Raw genomic sequence first — 12,738 nt, forward strand, 5'->3', positions numbered from 1 at the left:
CGGGAAAACCCTCCTCATTCCGTTACAGAGAGCCAGTCAACTGGGTCGAGTATCACCGTCGAAACAAACAACTCTGTGGTGCTCGGTGGTACTCGGTGGTACATTGCCGCCTCTATTTGACCGAGGACGGAACCAACCGGCCATCCAGCTCAATGAGACTATTTGTGCACTTTTACAACTTTTGCCAGCTGCTTCCTGTGGACAAGCAGATTATCTCTGGACATACCTTATGCAGTCTCTTAACAACAATATTATACCCTCCAACAGCTTGGCACATCAATTTTCGCCCGTAATGCCAATGCCTTCCATATGCAATCAAGCATTACATCATGGCTAAAACCAAGCAGCATATTTCTTGTCGTCGAAAAACAAGTCGTTGCGCGGCCTACGTCCCGTGGGGGAAATCGTTCCCGGCATTCCGACTGCGTGGAGCAGCGACCCGCAGCGTTACATTACCCATCGTCCGCTATCCCCTTCCGGGCTTGCTCACGGCCCAGGTTCCGGGAATGCGGAGCGCCACCGTTTCAGTCAAACTGGGAGGCGGCTCGGCACTGACTTGGCCCTGAAACCTCGACCCGAGATTTTCGGTGGGGTGACTACCCCATGGAGCCCTGCTCCGTGATGTTTACTCGGTGACACAGGCTCGCCTGTTCCCGTCGATCGGATGGCTCGTCCAATCTGCCGTTGAGAGACCTTGCTTGTGGCGTGGGTTACGCTTGGTCCTGGGTTCTATGAGCTAAGACCGGGGGGGAAAGGAGGTGAGCAAGTATATCAAGATGGTCTTGCCCGGTGTTTTGGCCGTTTCCCTTTCGTCATCACCACCACCATTCTCCTGCTATCCTCTTTTGACCAGTAGTCAAGATGCGTTCCTCAGCTGTTCTTCAGACTTCTCTCCTTGCTGTCCTGCCTCTTGCCGTTCAGGCTCAGGGCACCTCTGGGTCTGGCAAGTCTACCAGATACTGGGACTGCTGCAAGCCATCATGTGCCTGGCCAGGTAAGGCGGCGGTCAACAGACCCGTCTTTGCCTGTGACGCCAACTTTCAGCGCATTTCCGACTCTGGTGTTGCCTCTGGCTGCAATGGTGGCTCTGCCTACTCGTGCGCTGACCACAGTGCCTGGGCCATCAACGACAACCTCTCCTATGGCTTCGCTGCCACTGCTCTGAGCGGGGAATCCGAAGCTTCTTGGTGCTGTGCCTGTTACGAGTAAGCCTCTCCCCCTCTCCCGCCGTCTAACCCCTCACCACTAACATCTCCCAGACTCACCTTCACCGACGGCCCCGTCGCCGGCAAGAAAATGGTCGTCCAGTCCACCTCCACCGGCGGCGACCTCGGAAGCAACCACTTCGACCTCAACATCCCCGGCGGCGGCGTCGGCCTTTTCGACGGCTGCAAGCCCCAATTCGGCGGCCTCCCCGGCGCCACCTACGGCGGTATCTCCGACCGCAGCCAGTGCGCCTCGTTCCCCGACGCCCTCAAGCCCGGGTGCAACTGGAGGTTTGACTGGTTCAAGAACGCGGATAACCCGTCGTTTACCTTCAGACAAGTCCAGTGCCCGTCTGAGTTGACGGCGAGGAGTGGGTGCAAGCGGGATGACGATTCCCGGTTCCCGGTATTTTCTCCCCCGGGAGGCGGCAGCCAGCCCCAGCCTCAGCCGACTAGCAGTGCGGCGCAGAACCCGAACCCGACTCCTAGCGCGGCGCCGGGTGGGTGCAGGGCTGCGAAGTATGCGCAGTGTGGTGGGCAGGGGTTTACGGGGTGCACTACTTGTGAGGCGGGGAGCACTTGCACTGCTAGCAATCAGTGGTATTCCCAGTGCCTATAAGCGGTAGAGGCCTGGGCCCGAGCTTCGTTACTTGGTTGGATGAGGTGGGCAGAGACTTGATGAATCATTCTTGTCTTTGTGGAAGGGTTTGGTTGGGTAGAAAAATTCTTTTCTTGGTATATATGATATATTACCCTAGCAATTTCGGTTTACGCTGCGTCGGTTTCTTTTTTATTTTTTTTTTTTCTCTTTTAAACAAAACAGTTCATCATTACCTTAGCCATTATCCATACCTGTATATTGGAAGGCTTATTCCATACAATGCAAACTATCACACAGTGGACGCCGTGCATTGTTCACAAAGCAGTGCGTGTTTATAGTGTAAATAATGTAAATGAAGAATAAGAAGAAAACCCACAGGAAAGAGTGTTCGTTTTAAGTGTTACACGTTCCTGTTAGCTCTTTATCTTCCATCCAAGCGCCCTCGGGAAATGACTACCGTCTCCGTATTCCCGCTGGCCCCGAATGTCTCCATCGGAAATTTTGATGTCTCTCCTGTTGGCACACACATCAGCCTTTCTTATTTGTTGGGGCCGACTTCCCGTTACACCAGTCCCTGAGTAGCTCATCCTTTTGTTTACCCATCCTTTTCTCTGCCAAGCGGATTATGTATATCATCCAGCTCCCAAAATTTCCTAGCAGCTCCTTGTGAATGTCTCCTGCACGAAAATCCAGTAGAACAAGGTCATCATCCTCAAAACCCATAATGTTTGTACCCTGCAGCTCCGGATGAATTCCCCATCTCGTCTTTCGGTGAAAAATAAAAAAAGAGTGAACACCCAGACTGTCATTTCCAGGGAAATCCGATGCAGATTTCGGAAGACATACTGCCAAAAACTGAGGAAGATTTCTCTCCCGATCTTCTACATTCACACCTCAGACCTCCGATGAACCTGAAGCATGTAAGCGCCGACAGAAAATAAAAATCGAAAATAAAACGGGCTGTAGCAAATATAGGTACTTCGGTACATCGAGCGTGTATTCTCAGGCTCTCAGGCGGAATGATGATGAAACATAACTCTTTGTATATCTGGATATTTACCACTCCGATCTTCGAAGCCGAATCAAGATCATATGTGTGCTATCGCAAGGAATGCGTTTTGCTAAGGATTCAGCTGAAAGACTGGATCACGTTTGGATGTCCGTGCGCGTTTGTGCCAGACTTGGCTCATCACTGCGGCACAGCCCAGGCCCTCACCTCAGGTATATAGTCGTTTGCTTTCTCTGGCCTAGCCACAAATCTCGGGTATTGGGATCTTTGATGTCGGGGTGATATACTATAGTCCTGTAAGATCTAGACAGCTTTTGGGATACCGGCGGTAGGGGGCTGAGAAGCTGAGGTGTAAGAGAACGAAACGATAGGGCAAAACGACGGCCTCCAAGGGATATCTTCATGCACGCCAGCAAAGCAACGCCAATCACGATGCTTCCAGTATGCGCAGTTGACGCCAGCCGCTTGGGCACCAACGTCAGCAAAATGCCCGATGTGCGGGGTTGTCGACCTTTGGAAACTGTCAGACAGAAAAGGGTTCTGGTCAACCAAGCTGAATAGGAGCTCATGGAAGCTGAAACTGACGTAACCAGTTCAGCTGGACATGGTACCATTTGCCACCAATGCTGTCACCATGTATAGATATAATTGAGGTTCTCAGGCTTTGAAGGAACAGGAGCACACACAAGGACAAGCAATACAATCACACTGTTGCAACCCCCATGATATTCACCCTCAAGAGTGCATCGTGTTATCTGACAATTAAGAGTCTCATCCGCTCATCGCATCGCCTGCGCGCCGATTAGTCAGCCAACCCCAACAAGAAGCACATTCGACTCGCACTCTTGGATTCAATTCCAGTTCACCAAAACTCAACACAATGAACACAAACAACGAAAAGTCTGTTTTTCTGGCCAGCTCCGAAGACTGGGAGTCGTGGAACCTGCAGTTCCAAGCCCAGGCTGTGGCCGGGAGGCCTATGGAGTCACATTCAAGGGCTTACCCCGTTCCTCAATGAGCCTGTGGCTCCAGATCTTGCACACCACAAGCACAAGACCCTAGTCAATCGACTATTACAGCCAGGGCTCGTACGGAATCTGTAGCCGGCGACGATGAGGCTAGCCAAAGCAACCCTCCGATCACCATTGCAGACCTGACACCCGATGGCTTCCGCACCTACCAGATGGATTGGACGATTTACCAGGCCAACAAAAGGAATACAGCCAACAATTCGAAATCGTCAAGCAACTGAAGCAGTGGATGTTGAAGACCATCAGCCCACACTTTCAACTCACATCCTGTGATCCGATCGAGCCAGTTACGAAATGGTATTCGGCCCTGAAAGCACAAGCCGGAGTCAGTGACGACGAAGCTCTACGAAACGCTCGAGAAGCCTACCGATTGGCCACAAAGCCACTGCTCCGAGCCCCCAGAGACCTGATCAACTGGTCTGAATCCTGGGAGCAAGCCATAGCTACAGCACAGCGAAAAGGGGTCCCTGAGGCCCTACACACAAAGACGTGGTTCTACGATTTTCTAGATGCAGTGAAGCCTGTTCTCGGCCACTGGGTTACATCTTACAAACTATCCAAAGCATCGCAGTTAACCCTGACCTACCGAATGGTAGCCAACGACTTTCGGGAGGAGGTGCGGCAATCGACGAAAGCCCGCATACCGGTTGGCAGCCGGATAGCAAAAGGCTCGTTCGGCCCCTCCTTTGCAGGCAAAGAAGCCAAAGATGCCAATCAGGAGGACGCTCTTGATAGCGAAGTCGAGCCTGGTAGTGATGGGGGGACAAAACAATGGCCAAAAAAACGACAGCGTGGCTCTGGGTCGAAGAACGGCGAAAGACTCAGAAAGAGGCGAAAAGCCTTGGGCACAGCCAACTCCCCAGAGGGCAGAAGACCTACAACCACATGCCCCTGTTGTGGCCAGTTCCACCATCTGGAAAAATGCTTCTACGCTTTCCCTGAACTAGCCCCTGAAGGCTTTGTTGAAAGGGAACACGTACGGATGAGGGTGAAAGAGGCCCTCTTAGATCCAGATCTTCAAAAGGAAGTTGAAAATCTGAAGAAAAAAAGAAGTCAAATTGACTAGGCCGGAATGTCGGCCGCTGCCCTGGCAGTTTTGTTGTATCAAAGGGAGCCTTCCACACAGCTGAGTACCCTTTGAAAAATTCTGCTATCCTTGATTCTGGAACCACAATCCATGTCTTTAACCATATATCTAGATTTGCCAATTACATCAAGGCCCCAGCCGGCGATTTCCTCTGGGCTGGCGAACACCCAGTTCAAATTCATGGATACGGAGATGTGGATATCCAGATTCAGGGATCACAACAACAAAGGCGGCCACGACAGCAAATACAACAACACTTTCTACGGCTTCGGAATACGGCCTACTGCCCTGGATTCGCTTGCAACCTTGTATCTCTACGACAATTACGAAAACAAGGCTTGTGGTGGGATAACAGTCCTGGCAATAACTGTGTTCGGAAGGCCAACAACTCTATCCTTTGCTATCTGACGGATCGATACGGCCAGTATGTTCTGGAAGACCTACCATCCACTGTCTCCAATGCAGCCTTCTTCTGCACCCGGCGCAATCGATTCAGCAGCTACACCCAGAAGCCACCAAACAAAGCCATTGCCAACCTCTGGCACCTACGGCTTGCCCACCCTGGCCCTCAGGCACTAGAACAACTCGTCCATCACACGCGAGGAGTTCGAATCAAGGGGCCCACCACTGTCCAGTGCGATGCATGCGGAGTATCGAAGGCCAAGCGGCAAATCCAACGACGACCGAGAGAGCACAACGAAGGCCCCGGTCTACGGCTTGCAATCGACTTCCATGACTTTGAGGAAGGTCTCAAGGGATACAGATACCTACTCCTAGTCACAGACAGGTGGTCTGGCCTAGCCTGGGACTATTACCTCAAGGACAGAACCACAGAGTCCATCACAACAGCAATCTCCCACCTCTTTGGCTTTCTTCAACACCAGTACCAACTGAAGCCCAGGATAGTCGAGTGCGATAACGAGTTTACGAAGCCAGTCCTCGAAGCATTCTTCAGTCGGCTATTTATCAAGGTCGAGCCCTCAGCACCCTATACACAAGCCCAGAATGGAGGGGCTGAGCGCTCAGGGGGTGTGATCAAGGATAAAATCCGATCCATGAGAGCCGGAGCCAAATTGCCAGCTGAATTGTGGCCTGAAATCTCCAGGGCTGCAGTTTATCTATACAACAGAACGCCGAAATACGACTACAACTGGAAGACTCCGTACGATCGATTCCACACCTTCGTGGCCCACAGAGATGGATCAGTAGTAGAAGACCAGAAGCCGCACCAAGCACACCTTCGAGCCTATGGCTGCAAAGCCTTCGCCCTAACCACAGACGCCCAGAGAAAGAGCAATCGGCTCCAGCGTTTGAATCCAAAGGCTTGGATTGGCTACTTGGTTGGATACAGCTCTACAAACATCTATCGAGTCTGGAATCCACTAGCCAATAGAATTGTCAGCACCAGGGATGTGATTTTCAACGAAGAAGAGCTCTTCAAAGGAGATATTGAAGCTCTGAAAGCCGACTGTTCGCACGTACGGCTTGATGAATTGCAACAACTGCTTGCTGCAGTAGAAGAGCCAGAATTGGAACAACTACAACCCTCCGCAATAGAGGAAGACAGTGAGATTTATTCAGTCGATACAGAGGCTGATGCTGAAGTGGAAGGAGAAGACGCCGGAAGCGAGACACAACAGGAAGAATTCCCTACACCTGCGCTAGGTTTGAACCATATCCCACACCTTTGTTGTCTCCAGAGGCTGCCCTCCTGGCCGGAGCAATCCAGCAAGTCAACCACGCAGTCGTAGCCAGCACCACCGATTTCGAGCCCTGGATGGCTGCGTTCGCCGCAGGCCGACTGCTGCAGCCAGTGGAAAACCATGAAGGCCAAGCCATTACAAAGGCCGCAGTTCAACGGCTGGCTCGACGACCGAACGGCCTTCAAACCCTCCATGGCCAAAATCTACCTCCTTTGCCGAAATCACATCACCAACTGAAACACCACCCATTCGGCCCTCAATTTTTGCAAGCTGAAAAAGAGCACCTCCAAAGCCACGCACAGAAGCAATCTTGGTGCGAAGTGGATAGGTCGGATCCACAGGCACAAGGCCATCAAACCCTAGACTGTATGTGGGTTTATACCTACAAATTCAACCAGGACGGCACTTTCAAGAACTGCAAGGCTAGATTGGTAGTCAGAGGCGATCAGTAGAAGCCCACCGCACAAGAAACCTACGCAGCCACGCTGGCAGCCCGATCGTTCCGCACAATGATGGCTATTGCGGCCAGATTCGATCTTGAATTAGTTCAATACGACGCAGTCAACGCTTTCGTCAATGCCAACCTTGAAGACACCATCTACATGCGAATGCCTCCTGGCTACCGAACCCCTGGAAAGATCCTAAGGCTAAAGAAGGCCTTGTATGGACTGCGCCAGTCTCCACTGCTTTGGCAAAAGGAACTCACCACGACCTTACAAACCTTGGGATTTCAGAGTGTTCCGCACGAACCATGCATTCTAATTCGGAATGGAATTCTGGTGTTCTTCTATGTTGACGACATTGTGTTTGCCTATCGAAAGAAGGATACAGCTGCAGCTCGAACCTTAGCATCACAACTGCGGCAAAGATACCAATTAACGGGTGGAAACGACCTCCAATGGTTCCTAGGGATTGAGGTTCTCAGAGATAGAACCAAAGGCCTGATTTGGCTTTCTCAGACAGCCTACTTCGACAAAATCGTCACCCTGGCTAGCAAAGAAACCAACAGTACAAAGGTCAAGATCCCAATGGCTACAACAGAATTGCTGCCATACGAGGGCAAGGCCGAGCCTCGGTCGATCACGGCTTTCCAGCAAAAGACTGGATCCATCTTATACGCCGCAGTGGTTACCAGACCAGATATAGCATTTGCGGCATCACGGCTGGTTAGATTCAACACCAATCCTGGACCACAACACCATAAAGCAGCCGATCAAGTGCTGCATTATCTCTATAACACTCGAACACTGGCGTTGAGGTTAGGGGGTGAAGACGAATTTGTTGTTGCCAGCGATGCCTCATTTGCTGATAATTCGCTCGACCGGAAAAGCTCGCAAGCCTACACGATGAAGCTGTTTGGCGGCCTAATTGGATGGAGAGCCAATAAGCAAGACACAGTCACCACCTCAACCACCGAAGCTGAGCTCCTCGCCCTCGCACAAGCTACGAAAGAAGGGTTATTTATAAATCGTCTGCTTGACGAACTGAAAGTTCAACTAGATCAACACCACATTACCATTCAGTGTGATAACAAGCAAACCATTAGGCTGGTGACTGCAGAAATGGCTACTTTGCAAACCAAGCTCCGGCATGTGGATATTCACAACCATTGGCTTCGACAGGAGGTCAACCGCAAAACGATAAAAATCGAATACACACCCTCAAACAGTATGACAGCTGACGGCTTGACTAAAGCTCTGAGCAGTCCACTCCACCAGCGTTTCCTCCAGCAAATAGGGGTCACAGAACCAAAGACCTAGATTCTAAATGGTATGGTCCAGATCCAGGCTCGGCTAGATCTGAGGGGGTGTGTCAGACAGAAAAGGGTTCTGGTCAACCAAGCTGAATAGGAGCTCATGGAAGCTGAAACTGACGTAACCAGTTCAGCTGGACATGGTACCATTTGCCACCAATGCTGTCACCATGTATAGATATAATTGAGGTTCTCAGGCTTTGAAGGAACAGGAGCACACACAAGGACAAGCAATACAATCACACTGTTGCAACCCCCATGATATTCACCCTCAAGAGTGCATCGTGTTATCTGACAGAAACAGCAACAATCGAACCTACCAAGTTTTGCACTACGTTTCTCAACAATCACTCGGGGCAAGTAACTCTTGTCTATGTCTGAGAGCTTATCCTGGTTTCAGCTACTGATTTGTTGAGCCTACTAGTTCCGTCCGTCTCCCACGCACCTGCTCGGCTTTTCCCGCTATCGAATAGTCATACAGGCAGACAACAGATTCCTTTTTGACTGCAAAGGCCTAAGGTATATTCGTATTTTCACCGCTAAACACGTGAGGCAGCCAAAGAAGCCTCGCAAAAACCTTGCATGACCCATTCTCCATGCTACGAGAGCTGAGCTCGGCGGTTTTTCGACAATGCGCCTCCTGGAACGCAATGATACCGGCGATGTCAGTTTGACGGGTGACATTCCCGACGACCAGGTCCCACCGTATGCGATACTTTCACACACATGGGGCGACGAAGAGGTCAGCTTTGAGGATGTATCGGACGGTACACGCAAGAACAAAAGAGGCTACTCTAAGATCCAGTTTTGCGGAGACCAAGCCGGGCGTGATGGACTGAAATTCTTCTGGATTGACACATGTTGCATCAATAAATCCGACTGCGATGAGTTTCAGGAGGCTCTCAACTCCATGTTCCGATGGTACCGCAATGCGGCCAAATGCTATGTCTATCTCACAGACGTCTCAACCTACCAACAGGACGCCGACAGCAATCCCGATTGGGAATTGGCTTTTCGGAAATCCAGATGGTTCACTCGTGGGTGGACCCTCCAAGAGCTTATTGCGCCAACAGTTGTTGAATTCTTCTCCGAAGACCGCAAGCGCCTAGGAGACAAGAAGTCTCTCGCACAGCATATTCACAACACAACTGGCATTCCTCTAGAAGCTCTCCAAGCCAAGAAATTGTCCGATTTCAGCTTTGACGTACGTATGTCGTGGATTAAACACCGCAGCACGACGCGCGAAGAAGATAGGGCTTACTGTCTATTCGGCATCTTTAACGTACAAATGCGGCTTCTATACGGCGAAGGAGAAGAAAGAGCATTTGAGCGGCTGCGAGAAGAAATTAGCAAGCATGATCGCTGTCTGTCCAGTCTGCATTCTACCGACCCGCGCCTTGACAAGAAGCGCATCGAGGAGGCAAAGGGTGGGTTGCTTGATGACGCTTACCGCTGGGTTTTCGACACCCCCGACTTCCGCGGTTGGCATGACCAGTCAGAGAGCCGCCTTCTCTGGATTAAAGGAGATCCCGGCAAGGGCAAAACCATGTTGCTCTGCGGCATCATCAACGAGCTGGAGGGTGCCATTGTTGCAGAGGGGCACTGTCGCAACTTGGCCTATTTCTTCTGCCAAGCTACCGACTCGCGCATCAATAACGCCATTGCCGTGTTACGCGGCTTGATCTACCTTCTTGCCCACCAGCAGCCACGTCTCATCCCCCACATACGCAAATACACGGATAAGGCTAAATCGCTTTCTGACGCAAATGCGTGGTTCGTCCTCTCGGATATTTTGGGGGGGATGCTAGGAGACCCAAACTTGAAGCCAACCTACCTGGTCATCGACGCTCTGGACGAATGCATAGGTGACTTGCCAAGACTTCTTAAATTTATCGTCGGGATGTCATCTACGTTTCCTTGTGTCAAGTGGGTCGTCTCTAGTCGCAACTGGCCGAACCTCGAGGAGAGCCTAGAAGCCGCGGAAAAGAAGATAAGGCTCAGTCTTGAGTTGAACGAAGAGTCTATCTCCTCCGCTGTCAGCACATATATTCAGCATAAGATGGATGAACTAGCGCGGCTAAAGAGGTACAACGACAGAACAAAGAACGCTGTTCAACACCATTTGACCCGCAACGCAAACGACACATTCCTCTGGGTGGCTTTGGTCTGTCAAGAACTTACCAATGTTTCACGATCGAGGGTTCTTACTAAGTTGAACACGTTTCCACCTGGTCTTGATTCTCTCTACCAACGAATGATAGATCAGGTTCGCCGCTCGGATGAGCCAGATCTCTGTAAACAAGTTCTGGCGGTCCTCTCCATTACTTACCGGCCTATCACAATACAAGAGCTAGCGCTCTTCGTGGATATACCCGAGGGCATCTCCGACGAACTGGAATTCATGACAGAGATAGTAGGACTCTGCGGCTCTTTTTTGACCCTTCGAGAAACCACCATTTATTTCGTCCACCAATCCGCAAAGGATTTCTTGCTGAGAGAAGCAGCTTATGGGGTTTTTCCTTCCGGGATAAAAGACATACACCATGCCGTCTTCTTGCAATCGCTACAAGTTATGTCCGGAACATTACGACGCGACATCTACAGCCTTGGCGCTCCGGGATCTTCCATCGACGACGCCAAGCTACCCGATCCAGACCCGCTGGCTGCACTAGGCTATGCTTGTATCTACTGGGTTGATCATCTCTGTGACTGGCAGGCAAGCGACGATAGCAAGCACCCAGATATTTTCCAAGATGGTGGTATCGTCGATGGCTTTCTGAGACAGCATTACCTCCACTGGCTTGAAGCACTTTCACTTTGTAAGAGCATGCCACAGGGGGTACTTTCAATGGCAAACCTCGAAAGCATTCTTCAGGTAGGCTTTACCCAGTGATAGTATTATGTTATTAAGTGGTTCTAACAGGAGATTAGCACAGGTCGATTACGTCTCAATTACCGAGCCTGGTCGCTGACATGCACCGATTCGTTTTACACTGGAGATGGGTTGTTGAGAATCATCCTCTTCAAGTATACGCTTCAGCACTTGTGTTCAGCCCCGCCCGAAGTATAACAAGAGGCCTATTTAGGCATGAAGAACGGAAGTGAATTACTTCGGGGCCAATTATAGAGGATAATTGGAATGCGTGCCGGCAGACGCTCGAGGGGCATCGCCATCACATCAACTCGGTAGCGTTCTCGCCCGATTCGAAGTGGGTTGCGTCAGGATCACACGACAAGACCATTAAGATCTGGGATGCGGTTACGGGGTCATGTACGCAGACGCTCGCGGGGCATCGCGATTCGGTCATCTCGGTAGCGATCTCGCCCGATTCGAAGTGGGTTGCGTCAGGATCACGCGACAAGACCATTAAGATCTGGGATGCGGCCACGGGATCATGTACGCAGACGCTCGCGGGGCATCGCGATTCGGTCATGTCGGTAGCGTTCTCGCCCGATTCGAAGTGGGTTGCGTCAGGATCATACGACAAGACCATCAAGATCTGGGATGCGGCTACGGGGTCATGTACGCAGACGCTCGAGGGGCATCGCGATATGGTCATGTCGGTAGCGTTCTCGCCCGATTCGAAGTGGGTTGCGTCAGGATCATACGACAAGACCATCAAGATCTGGGATGCGGCTACGGGGTCATGTACGCAGACGCTCGCGGGGCATCGCGATATGGTCACTTCGATAGCGATCTCGCCCGATTCGAAGTGGGTTGCGTCAGGATCACACGACAAGACCATCAAGATCTGGGATGCGGCTACGGGGTCATGTACGCAGACGCTCGCGGGGCATCGCTATTCGGTCACTTCGATAGCGATCTCGCCCGATTCGAAGTGGGTTGCCTCAGGATCACACGACGGTATCATCAAGATCTGGGATGCGGCTACGGGGTCATGTACGCAGACGCTCGAGGGGCATCGCGATATGGTCATGTCGGTAGCGTTCTCGCCCGATTCGAAGTGGGTTGCGTCAGGATCAGACGACAAGACCATCAAGATCTGGGATGCGGCTACGGGGTCATGTACGCAGACGCTCGCGGGGCATCGCGATATGGTCACTTCGATAGCGATCTCGCCCGATTCGAAGTGGGTTGCGTCAGGATCAAATAATGCCAACCCCCCATGCTATGGAAGAGATTCAGACAACAGGTGGATTACGAGGGGCTTAGAAAACTGGCTATGGTTGCCTCCAGATTATCTGCCAGAATGTTTAGCTGTAGCGGCATTAACTGTTGCTATTGGCTGTTCTTCGGGGCGCGTCCTAATTATGACGTTCACGACAGACAGCTAAGCTGATCTCTCTTTCTATCTCTCTCTCTTTTTTTCTATCATAGCGTGACACAG

General features: G+C 51.3%; 2 protein-coding genes and 1 pseudogene across 3 annotated transcripts; all 3 read left to right on the forward strand.

Annotated features, from left to right (window-relative positions):
* Nucleotides 1-152: 152 nt before the first annotated feature.
* On the forward strand, nucleotides 153-622 carry QC762_0062860 (uncharacterized protein; the record flags this gene model as incomplete). Its single annotated transcript, XM_062883630.1, has 2 exons — nucleotides 153-234; nucleotides 348-622. 2 exons carry the CDS (start codon nucleotides 153-155, stop codon nucleotides 620-622), a joined length of 357 nt encoding a protein of 118 aa, XP_062743151.1.
* Nucleotides 623-861: 239 nt separating this feature from the next.
* On the forward strand, nucleotides 862-2,184 carry QC762_401710 (Endoglucanase 5A; the record flags this gene model as incomplete). Its single annotated transcript, XM_062889627.1, has 2 exons — nucleotides 862-1,205; nucleotides 1,260-2,184. 2 exons carry the CDS (start codon nucleotides 862-864, stop codon nucleotides 1,822-1,824), a joined length of 909 nt encoding a protein of 302 aa, XP_062743152.1. The 3' UTR covers nucleotides 1,825-2,184.
* A 6,836-nt stretch (nucleotides 2,185-9,020) lies between these two features.
* Nucleotides 9,021-12,685, forward strand: HNWD-pc7 (annotated as a pseudogene). The gene is made up of 2 exons: nucleotides 9,021-11,264; nucleotides 11,321-12,685. Coding segments are annotated over exons 1-2 (3,609 nt in total).
* Nucleotides 12,686-12,738: the final 53 nt, after the last annotated feature.

This window comes from Podospora pseudocomata, chromosome 4, assembly GCF_035222375.1.
Source record: "Podospora pseudocomata strain CBS 415.72m chromosome 4, whole genome shotgun sequence".
Classification (NCBI taxonomy): Eukaryota; Fungi; Ascomycota; class Sordariomycetes; order Sordariales; family Podosporaceae; genus Podospora; species Podospora pseudocomata.